Source organism: Manacus candei, unplaced genomic scaffold, assembly GCF_025592945.1.
Source record: "Manacus candei isolate 608988 ecotype Guabito, Panama unplaced genomic scaffold, ASM2559294v1 h1tg000017l, whole genome shotgun sequence".
NCBI classification, from domain to species: Eukaryota; Metazoa; Chordata; class Aves; order Passeriformes; family Pipridae; genus Manacus; species Manacus candei.
In genome coordinates, this window is record NW_026138065.1 from 23,874,124 (window position 1) to 23,892,537 (window position 18,414).

The window sequence follows — 18,414 nt, forward strand, 5'->3', positions numbered from 1 at the left end:
CCGGCAGGGGGAGGAGGCGGAGGAGGAGGGGACAGACGGGGAGGGGAGCGGGGAGGAGGGGCTGGTGCCGCTGCCGGATGCAGTGAGGAGGCGCCGCGGCCCCCCTGCGCTGCTGGCCGCTCACCTGAGCGGGCAGGAGGGCGGAGGAGGAGGAGGAGCCGCCGCCGGCGCCCGAGCTGCGCGGAGCCCGGCGGTGAGGCGGGCGGAGGGTCGGCGGGGCGGGCGAGGCGATGGCGCCGGGCGCGTAGCGGGCAGGAGGCCCCGCGTCCCGCCGTGTGCGCCCGGCTGCCGGCGGGGGCGGCCGGCGGGCTCCGCCGCGGCCTAGGAGCGGCCTCTCCCCTCAGAGCGCCGGGCGCGGCGCCGCGGCGGCCCACACCATGTCCACCCGCACGCCGCTGCCCACCGTCAACGAGCGGGACACCGAGAACGTGAGTGCCGCGCCGGGACGCCCTCCCTCTCTCCCTCTCCACTTCCCTCCCGCCCTCCTCCTCTCCCCGGCACCCGCGGCGGCCCGGCCCGCCGTGCTGCCCCGGCCGGGTGCCCCAGGGGCGGGCGGGCCTTGGCCGGGCCGGCACCGCCGCCTGCCCGCGCCCCGGGCTCCTCCGTGCGGCGCTGCCGGGGCGGGTCCGGCCCGCCGCGCTCCACGTCGCCCCAGCGCCCCGCGGCCCTGGGCCTCCCGCAGGGAGCGCTCCCGCAGCCCCTTCCAGCGCGGCCGGGCCGGGCTGGGCCGGGCTGCCCTTATATGTCCTCGGCTGTCGGCGCACACGGGCCCCCGCCGGGCAGAGGCCTGTAGCCCCCGCGGGCGGCAGCCCCGCCTTAGGGCGTCCCCCGCACCGGGCACCTCCGCGCCTGGGCTGGGATATCCACTTGTGGGCTGTCAGACCGCCCGGCGCTCGGCCCCGTCTCGCTTTCTGGGGTTCAGCGGTACTTGCTCTTTGTTCAGTTTGCACCTCCAAGACGGTCCCTGGTGTTGCTGTATTCCTTCCTCTGTTTTGCTTTGTGTCGCCTCTCAGAGAGGCTGTGGTCGGGTCCTTGGTTCCTCCCGAGTTCGTTATATCTTCCTTTGTGCTCTGTTTAAACATCTTTGCGCTCTCCTCTGCTCCGCCCGGGCTCGGCGGAGCGGGAGCACGGTGGTGTTCTCTGCTGTGGTGGTCTTCCGTAGAAAACAACCAGTCTTGGCTACGATAGACGGTGTGCCTGAGGAATGCTGGACCCTGTCTGGTCCTGTCCATCAGTGGTGATTATTTAAATTGGTGGTAGTGTGGGAGGTGTGACGTTTTCCTCTTGGGTGAGGGGACCAATGTTAAAAGTGGTATGTTTACAATGTAGGTATTGTTAGTTGCCTTTGGGAAGGTGGCAGAAGGAGGGCAAAAGGAGCCATACCCACCTTCTACTTGGGTGGAAAGTGATTGGTAAGAAATGAAGAAAGATGACCTAATGGGCTGAAAGTGGTTGAAGAAGATGCTTGTTTGTATTGAATCAATCTACAGAGATTCTGGTCAACAGTAGGAGCTTATAAGGTTTGGTACTGTACAGGCCCAAGCAATAGTCTCTTCTGAATAGGTTACTGACTGATATAAAATGAAAAGTGAATATGAGAAGAGGATTTGGAAGACAGAGGTAACAGAAATGAGGTAATATAGCTAAAGAAGTGAAACTCTAGCTTGGTGAATTTTTATAACGAGCTTTTAATATCAGCTGCTCAGTGGAAATTTAATTGACACAGCGATATCAGCGTTATTACTGGTTAAAGCAAATAGATGTATTTGGTCTGTCCTTACTCTTCATGGACTGATGAGTTCTGTGTTATTGTCACAACGAAAGTAAGTTCTTGAGATGAAAACTTCGATTTAATTAAATGATAAAGCCCAGGTTTGTGTGATATGTGTTACTCATGAGTCTCCATTTCAAATGTATATGGGAATGTGGCTGAGAGACAGATGACAGGAAGGGACATATATAGGTATATATCCAGTAATATAGTGCATAAGACTTGCAAAATTTACACAAGGCAGATGGAAATATTCCCAAATGTCATCATCTTTTATAGAATGAAAACTTCAATTAAAATGTTAGTAGTTCATTTAAAAGATATGCTACTTTGAAGGGCTCAATTTTGACACTTAGGGAATAGTAAGTGTTATTTTTTATTGTTGTAATTTCAGGGAGTGCACTGGGTATCTAAAAACCCCATGTTTGTACAGGATATCAGAATACTGAAAATTGCACATTTGTTTCTGAAAACCTTGGTGTAAGTCTGCAACCTAATACTAATGAATATAATCCTCCAGCCAGATAAACAGCAAAGAGCTGTGCAGTAGTAAGTTCCTAAATCTGCACAAAGTAATTCTAGTGCTGTCATTAGTGTGGCGTCTGCTGGGTTTTGGAGCAGAGACCTCGAGGTCTGCCCATCAGGCAGCCTCAGGAAGCCGTCTCTGCTGCCCATGGTGTCCCTGACTTTTGCTAAAGTGGCAAAGGTAGGATGGAGGAGGTGGTCTGTTGCTGACTTCCTGATCAGCAGCATTCCTTGATTTAAAATGGATTCTGTGAGGGTGAGGTGAGACTCTTAATTTACTTTTAATGTGCTTCCTTCTGCTAATAAACACTAATGGACTGGGGAACTGTTTATGCTGATGGGTCTTGACTTACAGAGTGGAGCTAGTAAGCTCTGGGTAACTGAGGCAGTGAGAAGTTGCAAGAAAAGGGAGAAATAATTGGAAAGAGTGAGGAGTTAAGGAGCAGCTTTTGGCCTGGTAAAAAAATACATCTTTATAGTGCTTATTTCTAATCCTCGAGTATGTATATTAGCAAAGCTCTCCCAAGTTCTGCAGCTACTGGTGATCTTCAGGAGAGGCTCTTTTCTTCCCTCTCATGCGTGTGGCCATCTTGGCAGTGTGGCTCCATTGTGTGACTCCCAAGAGACAGACTGTAGCTCTGTATCCCAGAGAGAGCTGATTGATGGTTCTGACTACAAACCTACGTGCCCATCCAGCTGTGCTTTGCACATGGTGTGAGGTTGTTGCATGAAATCACAGGGAACTACCCTACCACCACCACTCTCTGTCTCTTGGCAGCTGCTTTCAGTACTTTAAAATAGAAAATAAATAAAACTTTAATGTGTCTTTCTCTCAGTGTGCAGGCATCTGTTACATCCTTTAAAAAATAGTATAATAATTGGGTATAGCACCTATCATAAGAATATACATTCCTTGAAGAATTACAGGAGTTCCTGATGGGATGGGTGACAAACTTACATATTTCCATAATTCTTTGTGCCTTTTATCCCACTGCATCCTTTGAAAATAGTCTAGAAGGGATAAGGTCATGCAGCATATTCCTTGATAAAGTCTTATCAGAAAGCTGGAGTGAGAAGTACAGGAACCATCAGCAACGGGCACACAACAGGTGGAGGGAGCCAGCGGTGGTGGGGCAGTGTGAGTGTGACTGATAGGTCTGCCTTGTGCAGATTCACAGCCTTTGTCTTCTCTTTGCCTTTTTGCTGTTCCTGACATCTCCCAGTGCTATGTTTAGCTTCTCCAGCAAATGTCCATAAATACTTTTCACTGGAAATGTTACTTCTCTTTCATGAAAGCTGTGTTTAAGGAAAATAAATAGATTATGATTGTCAAACACTTATTCTTAGTGAACAGTTTATTGGGAAACTTGGGGAAATTAATGGGTGGAGGCTGTACTGTATTTTCATGCCTATTACTGGATTTGTTTTTTCAAATGAGGGGTAGGAGTGGTATTCAAAATAATAATTTCCCCGTGTTTTGATTTTGTACATGTAACTATTTACAGCTTCCTCTTGATACATTTTACGTAGGCTGTGACGGGTAATGTGTCAGTGCATTGAAACACTTGCAGTTGGGGTTAGTTTGGGTGAACTGAACTTCCCTTCTCTGCTGTCACTGGAGAAGGAGAAGGACAGGAATCAAAAGCTTTGAGCTAGAATATCTTTTGTTTTCTTTGAGTTGGTATTAATTGAGGAGAGAGGAGCTCCTATATTTTTTCCCTTCATGGTGTGTTGTATTGTGTTTTTAAATTGGGGAATGGTTTTCCTGAATTAAGGCAAAAGAAAAGACATGCATCAGTAATATATTCTCCTAAATGTTTTTGGGGAGCTCTGTATAAGAAAATACTCATGGAGATTCAACAGTTGGCTCTGTAATACTTGCTGTATAGTACTTTTAGTAAAATTAATAAAAATGAGAATGCTGTAGTTTGCTTTTTTCTGACTTAAGACCCTGGTTAGTTTGGCATAAGAATACATTTTTTTTTCTCTATGGTAAGTGTAATTTAATCTTTCAAAGGTATTACTGTTACCTGTGAGGGTATTACTGTTTATCTGTGTTGTGGTCTCACCCATCCAGCTAAGTTTTAAGGTATTATTTTGTTTTGTACTTTTCAGAGGCATCAAAGTTGTTTAATTCTGCTGGGGCAATCTGGCATGTTTACAATGAAAGAAGGAACAAACAAGGCGGGAGTGCTGGATGATAACTCTGGCCAGGGTCAAGGAGGAATGTGGGAATTGTGGTTTGTCTTACCTAGCCAGTGCTACACGAGAATGATTGAGATGTCACATCAGGGGGAGTTTTAAAGAAGGATAAAGCAGTGACCTATGTGATTTGCTGCATTATCATATAAATAATTATGATTTTGACACATGCACACCTATTTGTGGGCTAGTGAGGGAAGGGTGATGTCTCAGATGCCAGCTAAAGTGGGTGTGGTTAAGGATGCCTTTCTGATAGGGGAGACTACTGGACAGCTGCATTTTAAAGAGGAAAAAATTGAACACGGCAAGAGATAAGAGGATAGAGTGAAATAGTCAAGTTGGGACGACAATGATTATACCATGTTTAATTTCTTTTTTTTTTTTCCTTCTCGATTTGCTTTTGCACAATAAGAACACATGGTTTTGATTTGGACAGAGGGGGCGTGGGAGAAAGTATCTGACAAGAATTCTTTCCTTCAGTGCCTTAAGCAGAAGAATGGCCTAGTTTCCAAGCCTTATGGGTTCAAGAGTACAGCTGTATCTCTCTTATCCACAGGAGATGGACTTGAGCAAAGTGAGGAATGCCTGTGTTTTTTCCTTGCAAGATTGTTTTTCTTGATCATAAATACACCATTAGGTTGTATGTTTGTTTGAACAGGGTATGTTCTAATCTTATTTTGAGGGTTTGTGTTTCCTCTATGCAGACTTTGGTTTTGATGTTTTGCTTCACATCTGGAGCAAGCTCCCGTGTTGTGAGGGGAAAACACACATTTAGCTAGAGCATTGTGCACAAAGAGAGCAAGGCTCAATTTGTTATAAAGTATGTTATCCATTTTGAAGTGAACCTTCTGTGTGGATCAGAGAGAGCAATTGGACAGGTGGTATAGATGTTTAGTTTCATTTTCCTTATGTAAAGAGAAATATTTTGGTACAAAGAAGTGAAAATGTAGCTTCATGCTTCGGTATTCTTTCTAGGCATTGTGAAAGTGTACAGAGTTAAAGTTCAGAAAGAGTTAATGCAGTTTGCTTGTAGTACTTGTTTCATTTCATACTTCATGGGGCTTTTGAGGTTCATAGGTAAACATAAAGTTAGATTGTTTGTGGTCTGAAAACTGTACTTCCATGGTCAGTGGAGTTAAACACTGAACTAGAACAAGGAGGTTATGTTCTAGGGAGACTTGTTGTCAGCGAGGTCTTTACTGGCATATTTTTCTTGATCATATGGACTTATTATTTATATTAATACAATCTCTTTTAAAGAAATTGACTCTACACTTAAAGTCTTTTAATCATCAGCAAAGGCATGATTTTTTCCCCGTAGCACCCAATTATATTTACGAATTAATGTTTCCACTATACGTGTGTTAAGTTTCTACCATCACAGTTGCTGGTGCTTAGCAGAGGAAGCTCCTGCTAACTTCTAATTGACCTCAATAGTTTAAACACAGAAAAAGGATTAATTTAATTTTTCTTTTAAGCACAGATACAGTGATTTCTGTGAAATTATGTTTTTGATCAGTGACTTGTATTCACACTTGCAGATCTTTTTTCTTGTTCTCAGAATTTATTATAGACCTGGCCTTTATATCTTACTGATGCTTGAGAGAACTTTAAACAATTTTCCAGTACAGCAGATTCACTGAGAAACTCTCCTGTTAAGAGGAGAGATGATTTTACTATTAATGTGGAGCTATGGTGCAACTAAATCCCTATGGTGCAACTAAAGCCCTAACACAGGTTTCTACATGTTGGCCTACTCACAAGTTTTAGAGTTTGAGCAAACTTTTCATATGTTGCAATATTGGAGAGAAAGCATTTTACCACTTCTGTTTAGTTCTTATTTTTTAGTAGCTTCAGCCTTTCCTTTATTTTAAAATACACATTTGCACACTGTACTGCCCTCCAGGTTAAACATACTACTTGTAAGCTGCTGCAGACAGTGACAAGTTTCAAACTTAGCTTATTTATGTTGTGGTCGTGACACCATCTATTTTGTTGTTGTTGTTATTAAAGGAATGCTTGCTTTTTGTGGTTTGGTTTGTTGTTGTGATTTTTTTTAATCTTTCTGGAATTTCAGAATAGCCAAAAAGAATTCTTTTTAAGGTTTGACAGTTTTTTCTGGGTCTTGATTATTGAATGTTTACTCTGCTCTAGATAGCGGTGAATTAAGAAGAAATGTTCTCCACAGTTGACTATTTGTGAAAAGAGCCATGAAAACAGGAAAGTTTCACCAAAACTTTCTCATTGTTCAGTGTAATGAATATAATGCAACTCAATCTGAGTTTTAATAAGAAGCTCTTTCTCCACGTCAGCTACCAAGCCTGTTTAATTGTTAGCATTTCTCTACTTCTTTCACATTCTAAATTAGCTCTTTTTGTGTGTGTGTTCTCTGTGCTCACTGCTAAACTGAGCTTTAAATTGGGCCAGCTGTATTTCATGTAAGAATGAATCATCTTTGTTTTTCTGTGAACAACTTAGTAAAATAGCAAAGTCAAAGGATTGATGAGATCTCTTGAGGTCAGTTTAAGACTTCATAGCTGTATGTTATGATGCAGCTTAGATAGTTTTCTTGAGCATCCTAGTGAATCTAAGGTTAAAAATTCCAAGAGGATAAGATGGCCCTTGTTTTTAAGATACATTTCCCTGTAACTGTTTCAACTTTTGTTTCCGAAGTAGTCACCAAACATACTATAGCTGTGGTGGTAAAATAGTTGAAGGCAAAAGCATTAGAAAGTAGCTCTCTGTTCTTATCATAATCCTGCTTTTTTTTGACCTGAGATGGCAATTGGAAAAAAAAAAAAAAAAAGGTTGGTTGATGGGGTTTTTTTTTTGGTTGGTTTGTTATTTTGGTGGTGGTTTGTTGTTCGGTTGTTTTGTTTTTTAAGGTAAGCATTTTTATCAGGGTTTTCTTTTTGTGTGCTTTCAAAGAAAACAGCAACCTATGCTGAAAGCCATATGTTCACAGTTGTAATAAGGTGCCTGCACAGTTAAATTCAGCTGGGCTACAATTAACCTTTAAGGCAGTGAACCAGACACGCTCATGGAGCAGTGCCACAGCTCAGTCTGTAACGATTGATCAATAGAGTGTATTTATGTGAAACCCAAAAGCACAGGTTTAGTGGGCATCTCTGTAGAATGAAACATCATTATGTTATTCTAAAATTCTCCATCTTATCAGGACAACTGAGGGACAGACACTTGACATGGCTTAAATCACTGGAAAGCGGCTCTCTTTTGCTGGAATGAATGTGTTGTCTGGGAGTTTTCAAGTTTTCCTGTTCTGCTGTTTGTTGTATATGGATTCAGGAAGGAGTAATTTTCCTTCTTTTATCTTGCTGTTCCTATGCTTGTGGGACACCTTAGGTGTAGATTGTGGTTGTCAAAATGAGAAGTGGCCTGCACTCCATTTGTTTGGTTAGCATGAGTGTGCCTTACAGTCAAGATGTCCTGCAGAGCTGTTCAAGATCTAAGTGCTCAGTACCAACAACTCCTGTCCCTTTCTGTGCAAATTATTTCAAGTTAGAAATGTTTTATAAAAATGTAAGATTCTTATAGAAACATACATTCAAAATGCAGCAATACAACATGTATTGGACAAAAAACGTTGTTTTTCTTCTCATTTGTTTTCTTCAAAAGCCTGACAATATAGCAGAAAGAGGACTCTTGGTTATAGTTAGCTTTAGCCAGAGTCATTGTTTTAATTTCCAAGATGTATACCGAATCTAAAAAAGCATTGAATGCCACACATTGATATGTGTGTTCGTAGGTGTAATGATTTCCAAGGTGAGGATTGTTACACATAGTGGAGTTATACTGAGGTCAGAATGAAACATGTTCACGACTTCAGATCAGCCTCTGCCTTGTTCACTGTGACCTTAGTGATGTGTTGGTAATAAGAAGAATAATAATCCAGGTTTGTGTTTAAACATCTGTAGAATTCACAAAAGTAGCAGAATGTTAATCAGATCAGAGAATGATGTCCAAACTTAATATATATTTTAATTGATTCTTGATGAGGAGCTTTGTCCAGCTGTGTTGCAAAACTGTATTTTAAACATATACAGCTGTGGGATGGGTAGCTTGAATAACAAGACAGAACCACCTCTGATGAAAGCACTTGTGTAGTACATTGATGTTCATGTAGCTAAACATAGAGAGTTACTGGATAGCCCATGGCAGTCTTTTGCAAGAGCAGATAATGATAATAATACTACTGGTGACAAAGTCTAATTGTTTCTACATTATAAAGTAATAGTAGTACATGATAACTTTTAAAATCTCAAGCAGAGACAGAATTAGGCAAGGTTGTTAGAGAGAAGTGATATGTTTCATTAGGCAGATGTGGTTGAAGAAAATAGATTAGATTTGGATAGATTAGGCTCTAACAGGGCTTGCTGTAAAGGCTTTGCCCAAGGCGAGCCTTGTGGTAAAACCTGTAGAGCCTCTGCTGTGCTCCTGTAGGAGAGCCCACACCTTACTCATGGTGCTGTAAAACACACACCTTCTTGTAAGCAGAGGCTCAGCCTTAGTCACTGTGGTACAGTGCTATTTTCAGCTCTCCTGGAAGCTTCCCTCCTGGCTTCCTCCTTTCCCCACTGTTAGTTCTTATCTTCCTCATCTCAACCCAATGCTCAAGAAGCAAGTAATAGAAAAGCAAAGTAAAACATCTTTTACTTGTCTACAAGGGGAAAAGGCCATTTATTTGTAATCTTAATGTTAAGGGTTATCACATAGATAATTTATCTTATTTAGTCCCTCAAATACTTGACCAATTTTGTTTTAAACCTGGTGCTAGTCTATAACCTGCCATCACAGCAGCTTTATCCATACACATTTCCCCAGTATCCATCTTTCTGAGTTTCTAATTGCCTATGTGGATTCGTTTGTGAGGGAGCTGGGACTGTTTAGGCTGTGCCAGGGGAGGTTTAGGTTAGACATTAGATAGAAATTCCTTACAGAGAGTGTGATCGGACATTGGAATGGGCTGCCCAGGGAGGTGATGGAGTCACCATCCCTGGAGGTATTTAAGAAGAGACTGGATGTGGCACTTAGTGCCATGGTCTAGTTGAGAGAGTGGTGTTGGGTCATGGGTTGGACTTGATCATCTCAGAGGTCTTTTCCAACCTGGTTGATTCTGTGATTCAGTGATTTGCTGGCCATTTAAAACCTGCAATTTGTTATATATCACGTTCTTGCTCCTCCCGCCTTGTTTTGTCCCCCATTTTGCTTAGTAATGTGTTTTTGTGCTTGAGCCTGGTGTACTCATTGCCAGCTTCCTTGTGCTTCTCGCTCGTTCTGGGACCTTTTCCAGTTTTGCTCATTTAATGACATAAGCAAACCCAATACAAAGCTTTGCAAAAGCTACGTAGTTGTAGCTCCTGTTTATCCTCCAAGTAATACCCTCCTGTATGAATCCTAAGGAGCATTTTAATATGGGAATAATCTGAATTGTAAAGCTAAAGGGAGTGAAGAAATGCTTTGCTGTGGGTTGGTTGGGAGGACTTTTCTGTTTTGGGGGCTCTTTTTGAAGTATTAGCTAAAAGGATTGTTACAACTTGAAATACTCATCAGTTAAACCATATTTTCCTCTCTCCACATTTCCTTCCTTCCACCCTACTAGAGTTACTGTGCTTTCTTCTCTCAGATAACATCAGAGAGTAATCAAAGCTTTATAATGATTACTTAGGAATTTTATAATATTTTTAGAGATTTTCTTGATACGTGCAGATACTCGAGGATTTTAATGGGTGAGAATTGCAGAGTTGAAGTGGAGTGTAGGATGTACTGCAGAACATGTAGCAGTAGTGTAAATTACTTGTGCTAAACAGTAAATATCTGAAATTCCTTTTGAGAGTGCATGCTTGGCTTCGGTTGTATGCAAGCATCTTTCTATTTCATAGATGTTTCTGTCGTTACTTAAAATAAGCAGAGACGTAGCTCAGAAATTCAGAGAATCTTGTGTTAAGAAGAGTCTTTACTTCTGCCTTAAAAATTACCTTAGCTTGTGAAATGCTACATTGAGCTCTTGCAGAGGATATGGTTGTTTTCCACAAATGGATTACATGTGTAATGTATTTACTCATATCTCTATTCCAGATAATACTATTGATTCAAGGTAATATAATTCTTTAAAGCATTTGGGGTTTTATGTACTAATTTTCTTCCCAGCAGTAATCAGATTTTGTCCCCCGGCCATTATTACAGTAAGGACAACCTACAAGTAGTTAAAAAAAAAAGAAATTAAAAAAAAAAAAAAACAACACAGGAATATATATCTTTACTTGCTGGAGGACTAAAAGAGTATTTTCTCCTTAAGATCAGACTCCAGTAGGAATAGCAATTTTAATCATTCAATACAAAGAAATGTGTACAGAAACTATTAATACTACTGTGCTGAGCAGTCTTTAGTAGGCATACCTATGTATAATATCTTTTCAAATTTGTATTTTTTTAATTTGATACTAAATGAACAAGACCGGCTGCTTTTAGAGTTCTTTCTTCCAGTTATGGGCATAAGATGCACATGAACAAAGAAAATTTATAAAAGCACTTCACAATGAAACTCTTGCTCCATCTACTGCATAGTCCAGAGAAATCTTATCCTCAGAAAGTTGGTATGAGCAATGAGGGTTGAGCTAAAATAGGTGCTGAAATTAGTCAATGGAAGACATAATTACTATTAGAGAATATATGACTACAGCAGTGTTCGTAGTCAGGCTAAGGGAAATCTAATCCCTCAACCTGTGCAAAGTAGACTGATAAAATTAAAACTGCATTTAAAGGTCCTTTTTAAGAAAGCTATTTTTGCTTACCCAATGATTGCAGAAGTATAGTGCTCATATAAAAATGAGAAACATAAGAATGTTTTCTAAATACTACAAGATAACATATTGATTATTGTTACTGATGCTGTTGTTACCATTACTAGTTTTGTTTTACCTTTTGTAAAACCTTGTATTTTGTTATTGTGTGCAGGCTTTTTCACTATTACTCATTAAATCCATTTCCTAGTGATGTGTAATATTAAGTTTCATTAGAATTGTTTTCAAAGTGAGTGATGTCAAGCCTTCTGGAGTAGCATAGAAGAGACAAACTGGACTCCTTTATCCATGTGTTTGTTGTCTTTACTGTCACATAATAATTACTAACCTGAAGAAGCCAAATTAAATATAACACTTGACTATTAACTAGAATTGTTATGATAAAGTGAAATGTTAATGGTACATGAGCCATTTTCCTAATATTATCTTGATTTAATTGAAGATATTTCTAAGACCAGCTCAGCTAGTGACAAACAGAGTAAAATAAAAAAGCAAGCTGGGAGACTGTCAGGTATGTTGGCAGGTAGCATTTATGTATATTTGAGTAAAGTATACCTCCACATAATTTTTGAGAAAGGGTAGGAAGCTATGCCTGATTCCAGGTCAGCTGTTGGGTCATAGGAAGGCAGTAGGAAATGAACAGCTGGTTTGTTAACTGCTTGGTGAAATGAGAAAGATATTTAACACGGCAGCTCTCATCCCCTGAGATTGGAAGCATTCTAGTTAGTCTGGTAAATTAAGGAAAAAAATTACCATGGAGTCTGTGATAATTTAGGAGTTGCAACATTGCACAAAGGATATGTGATCATCCTTCCTACAGTGCAGTGGCTTTCCTCATCTTTTAAAAGGCAAGGAGCATTTTAGGACCCTTGGTGGGTTGATGGTGGAAGAGAGAACAAAACATTGCTGACAGCTCATCCTAAGACTTGGAGTAATTCAGTGATGTCCGTTTGAAATCTGTGGAAGGATAACTTTCCTTTGAGATTTTGAGGGTGGATTCCCAGTTTCTGGTAGGGAGATTGGTAGTTCCTGTCACTTGCTGACATTGCCCTCAGGTTCCCATGACTTCTCTGCTTTCTCTTCCTTGAGACTGAATCAAATTAATCCAGCTACTCGAGCTGGAGATTTCCAGGCATGTTGTTTTAATGTTACCCAAGATGTTTTGATGTTCAGTTCATGACAGAACCAAGAGTTGTCCCTGGTAGTGGAGGGCTGGAGGTCACCATTGCTGCTACTGGTTATTTGTTGTGTCTCACCATCTAGATAAAGAAGTCTGGAAGTGTCCAATTTTGACAGTTTGCAGGCTGGGATATGTGTAAAGCCCATAGCTGAGGATCTGGGATTCCTCACCCACAGTATCAAGGACTCAAGAGAGAGTCATATGTCTTTTCTCTTACTGTTGGATTGGCTGCTAATTTTAATGACTGTATTCATTTTGAATATATACTAGATTTGTTCAAACCTCTAATCGTAGATTATTTGGCTTGTCTTAAGTTTTAACCATATATATGTGCATACATGTACATTAGTTCTTCCACATTTTCTTACCTTTTTCATTTTAATGGGCTGGGTAAATCCAGCATCTGTTGGTTTTAATTTTTTTATGCATTCTGGGATTTATATTTTTTCACTTCCTGTGACTTACATAACGTGGACTATTTTATTTATTCTTTTTCTTGTGCTTGGCTTTTATATCTCAGTTACACTCACACACGATTTCTGTTTATGATTTGAATTCAGGACGTTGACATGTATCTGGTGCCTATATGTGATATTGTCAGTATTTGTTATCTACTGTATTACTGTATCAGCCAGTTTAAAACATCTGAAGAAATGTGGGGGTTTTTTTTCTAGCTATGTTACATACTTTGCAAAATCTTTTAGGAATATTGCTACTTTTTTTTTAAAATTAGCTTTCTAGTTGCATGCATCTCTTAAGTGCAAAATTACAGTAGTTTCTGATTAATAAATAATTGAAGCCCAAAGGTTAAAATAGGTGGTTGCACAAGTTTAGAAACAAGGGGCTCCACGGAAATTGTAGTCTGAGCTCTGTGTAAAGCGCACTCTTTGATCATAAGACAGGAGCTGGTCCAAGGGCCAGACAGTGTTTGGACAGCTTAAAGTTAAGCATGAATCTGTTGGGAATATATTTACTAAGCTGAAATGTGGGGTAGCATTATCCACATAAAGGTAAATAGTTACTGCAGCCCAACCGAGGACATTTTATTTGATCTGTTAATTAACACTTACATGAAAAACAAGGTAGAGAGCACTCAGCAGAAGGCTGTCTTCATTTTTCTCTGTTTGTTTTCTTTGAGTTCACCAAGTTCCACTATACTGGTTGGCTTGGATACATCACCATAATCTTGCTCTGTATGTAAAGCATAGTTGGTCTTCTGAAAGTGTAAACTTAGTGGTGTCCTTATAACTATGTGCAGCTCCTACCCTCGGGTCAGGCTCTGCTAGACTGCTCTCAGTAGACAAAACCATTGTAACTGATTGCTGCTTGAGTGCAGGCTTGTTGGTAGGAATGTCCTATGCCATCTGAGGTGCTTCCTCCTCTTAGGAAGGTGTCTGCTTTTCCTGTGACAAAATGTGTTACTCCTCAAAGTCAACCTTTGTATCAATACTTATGAAAAAAAAATGTCTGCAGAATGCTGGGCCTGATGATATCCTGGCTTGAATATGAAAACCGTCTCTCCTTGGCAGGTGAGGCCCAGTAGGGACTCTGCACTTCACTCTGCTGAGGCAAGACTTGTTAATGACGTCAGAAGTCCTTGTTGCAGAGAGCTGGACCAGCACATAGTACTAAACCTTGAAGGTGGAGAAACTGAGCTCATATGCTCTGGTGCAAGAAGCCATGAAAGTTCTCTCCAGCTCAGGAAGGTTCCCTGCTGAGGGCTGCAGGTCCTGTGGAAGGGCATGAGATAGGCCTTGTTAATCTGCTATAAGTTCATGCTCCCCCCCCCCAATTGGGCAACAAGTTAATTTTGAGGATTACTTTGTTACATTTATTTTGTATGTACTGTATTGTATGAAGGGAGATATCACGATGAGTCTCTGTAACCTTTAGATTCCTAAAAGGGATATGTCAAGAAAATATTGGAAAACCCTTCTGAACATTGGGTAACTGCATTTGAAACACAGCTTGACATCATCCTCAAACACTGCAGAGTCCTGCACTGCTCTAGACAGTTTCTTTTCTAGGACATGTGTGCATCAATTAGTATGTATTGCTATCAAGTTGAATATTTTAATTGGTCATCTCATCACTTTTTAGAAGCTGGCTTTACTTCAGGAATTTAATAAGACCTTGAGGTAAAATAGTCTTCAAAATGAGATGGTGATCTGTCTTGATGAATTCATCATTGGATCCATTGGATGAATGCAGTAATGGGGATGTAAAGCCTTTAGAAATGCTGTCCAACTTTGTGTTGTGTAGCAGAAACGTTAGGGGTGCTTTGCCCATGCATGTCATCCCTAAAGGGGAGCTTCTTAGGCTCACATGGTGCACTCCTCTGTCTCGCACACACAGTGCAGGTAAACAACACAAATAAGCAAGTCTGTTTATTTGTTTGTGGGATTGGTTTTGATGGGTTTAGGAGTTTGTGTTTTGGGGGATTTTTGTTGTTGTGCTGGGGTTTTTTTCCCAGTCCTTCTGTGTTTTTTACGTTGTTGTGGAATGGGAATAAGTATCTCCTAGCTAAAGTTTCGCTACTGGTGTCAATTTGCCTCTGGATTATCAAGAAAAGTGGTGTGATCAATTTTCTTTTCCATGTTGTTCCTGTCCTGATAGTGTTCTTCTGTGAGAGCTTAATACAGAGCTGATGTGGTGCTGAATTCCTGGTGCTGGATGTTTCCCTTTCTCCATGGCCCTGTGCTTGGGGAACTATCTGGGGGTCCGTGTGCTCAGGGATCTGGAAGTTACCCCGGCAGAAGAATTGCCAGGGTTTGTCTGGCTTGGATGCCTGTGCTGGCTACCTATCCTGCTGCCCCATTGGTAGTGGGGTTGTAAGCAGGTGTAGACATGGGCAGTGTTGGGGTGGCTGCAGAAGCCGTCATGCCACATGGGGACTTATCCAGAGTTGTTTTAGGTATGCAGTGGATAAGGAAAACATTCTCGTTTCATAAACTTTGAGAGAAGGAATGAGTTGAGATTCAGAGCCTGGTCCCAGTTAACTGCATGTATGCTTTCATTCTGGCCCACAAGAGTGGTTGGTTGACCTTGTGTCAGACACACTTAAAACTCTAATCTGGTTGCTCTTTTGTGAGTAAACCTTGCATCGTACTTCTGTTTTCCTTGTCCGGAGGAAAGCCTCAGGTTTCCAGATTGTAGTCTCTAGACTCTAGAGACAGCCCTTTCCCCTCAGTTTTGAAGTTTGATATTAAAGCATTTTTCACTTCTTGTGCCCCTGAAAATGTCTGAGAAGCTCCATGTGCTTGACGTGATCCTGAACCATAAGTTGTTTCATGTCTCTTCTGTCTTTTATGAGGCCGGTTGAAAAATTACCTGGCTGCATCATTTGTAAGTGCAATAAAAACTCCTGCCAGTTTCCTTTGCCAGAAGTTTCGCTTTCTGGGTGTGTTCCTGTTCTTGTTTAGTTGGTTCAATTAATGATGAACATTAGCATGGAGTTTTCTTTCTGTTTCACTGAGGGTTTTGGAGCAAACTGTGGATGCTGTACATTCAGAATCTGTAGTGCCCTGTAGTTGCCTGTATCTCTGGGTGCTGGCAGGATGTTCTGGCTGAGCTGGGAATGCTCACTGGGAGCTCTGTGCTGGCAGGTTTGAAGATCCCATGTAATAAGTCAAAAAAGATTGATGAAGTTAAACTGATCACTTCCTGAGAAAAGAGCAATGGCTGGAAAGAAATGTGGAAAGAACTCTGTCTCTGAAGGACTGTGTTTAAATATGTCCAGGAGTCTTTCTCTTTCCTTCTCCCTTCCATAAGTGCTTTTCTTCAAAAAGATAGGTTTGTGTTAGGTTTCATGGGTGTGGGACCTTAGCCATTTTATTTTGACAAGGTAGGAAATGTTTTACTCTTTTGCTTGGTAGGGCTGACTGTAGCTTTTAGTATTGTACCAAATGACAAATAAAAATTAGTAAACAAGAGGATCTTAGGAAGAACTTTGGGGGTTTTTTCCCTCCCCTTGGCTCCACCTGTGGTTTAGTGCAGCAGCTTTTAGCTGACTTGTCACAGTTTTCACTGGGGCTACGGGGAGGGTTCAGTTTTGTCATAACAATTAATGGAGATGATATGGGCTGACTGTCCTGAATTAGCCCTGGAAAATCTTGTTTGTGTGTTTGGGATGAGTCAGGAAGGAAAGTGCCAGGTTGAAATAACTGTGCCAATTCTGAGTGAAATGGAACAAAGGCAGGAAGGTCCTGTTCTGCTGCACCTGCACGCCTGGCCGGGCTGAGGGCTTCGGGCCCAGGGGGAGGAGGAAACGTGTTAGTTGAGTTCAGGTTACAAGACCTGATTTAATGCTACGAAGGTATTTGTTTTTCTGAAATGTTTTCACTGACATCTCAGGGATGGAACTAGCACTTTTTTTTTATCCTTTGAATAAAAAGGATCTGTGATTCCATGTGATAATGAACTCCACCCTTCCACATGATGTTAGTGCTGTGTTTAAAAAAAAAAAAAAGGAGCGAGAGTAATATAACATGCACAGGATTAATACAGGTTGGTGCACCGTATGAAAATTAGAAGTATTCTGAAGATCCTTGTGTATGAAGTTCTGAAACTCTTACTAGCTCTGTCTGGTGCTGCACTGGCTGTTTTCTATCCTAGATTGCTTCGAGTATGGAGCTGTAAACATTGCAGCCTGTGTAGCTTGTGAGTAGAAAAACAATTCTGTCTTGAAGTGTGCAAGCTTGTTTTTGATATGTCTCACATATGTTGATCTATGTTGAGCACTTAAAAGACAAACAAACAACAAAAAATCTCAAACAAAACAAAAAAATCCACCAAAACTTTTAAGGGCTTTAGATTCCATAGTAACAAACACAGAATAAGATTTTACTCAGTGCTCAGCATGAGTTTACTTCTCGCCACTGTATATTATATGTCTGCTTTTAGAAAGGGAACTTTATTGTCTATTGGCATTAAGGGATTGTATTTCATCTTGCAATAGAAATGTTTTGCTATTAGCTTGGAAATTGTTTTCATGAAATACAGAATATTACAGCTGGGAACAAAAGGAAAAAGATGCAAAAAAAAAGAATAAGGAGAAAGTTATTTTGTTCAGTATCTCTCTTAATACCGTATATTGGACTTTTAATACTATATATTGCCTATAGATTGGATTTTTTTAGAAAGTTTTATAAAATGATTTTCAGAGTTGCAGCATCAGTTAATGAAATGTTTGCCTGTGCTTGACTGAGGCCAACTTTATTCAAAGTCCTTGTATCTTATTGCTGATAGCTTCAAGCTCTTTCAAAAGTTCATGCCTGGAATTTCTACGTATTATGTAAATCTGATCTAAACAGAAGGATGCACATGCATGTATTTGATTATTTTCTTCATGCATTTCTGGAAAGCATGCATGAGCAAGCATGGGGTATGCATACATGGTAAGTTTTGTCAGTTTTGTCTGCTTCATTTCTGTCTCTGCCATATATTGACCTTGGTATCTGATTTAAAATCTGTGTATATTTTTTTCTCACTCTGTGTGTTTGTTGCTCGAGTTCTTCTGAGCTTAGTCCTGCATGTTATCTGCTGTTTCAATGGAGAAGGTTGGTTGCTTTTCGTTTTGGAGGTTTTTTAATAGCAAAGTTTCTATCGTGCATTCCCAATCTAGTGTGCATTTAATTATTGATAAGAAAATATGAAAAAAATTGTGTGCATACATTCGGTCTTTTTAATTGCCCCTTCCAAAGCACTCCTTCATGTGTCTGAGAGATGGGAAAAATTAATGCTTTAATAATTGTGGTATGAAGTGATGTGTACATGTGGCAAGGGTAGGCTGTAGTTTTGTGCAGATGTGAGGTGTACCTGGAAGAGGAGTCAATCTCCTTTTTCTGATGCAATCTGAGGTGCTATAATCTCGTGCATTGCACCGTGCATCATACCTGTGTGCCTGGACCTCTGGA

At 40.9% G+C, this 18,414-nt stretch overlaps 1 protein-coding gene across 5 annotated transcripts in view; it reads left to right on the forward strand.

Annotated features, from left to right (window-relative positions):
• The first annotated feature begins 235 nt into the window (after nucleotides 1-235).
• MARK1 (microtubule affinity regulating kinase 1) overlaps nucleotides 236-18,414 on the forward strand; it is a 58,773-nt gene continuing 40,594 nt past the window's right edge. For 4 of the 5 annotated variants that reach the window (XM_051783550.1, XM_051783552.1, XM_051783551.1 and 1 more), the window contains exon 1: nucleotides 236-428. In XM_051783550.1, the coding sequence (XP_051639510.1) occupies nucleotides 378-428 (51 nt within the window). In that variant the 5' untranslated portion in view covers nucleotides 236-377. The remainder of the gene's footprint in view (nucleotides 429-18,414) is intronic. The other variant, XR_007903961.1, reaches the window with a different exon arrangement.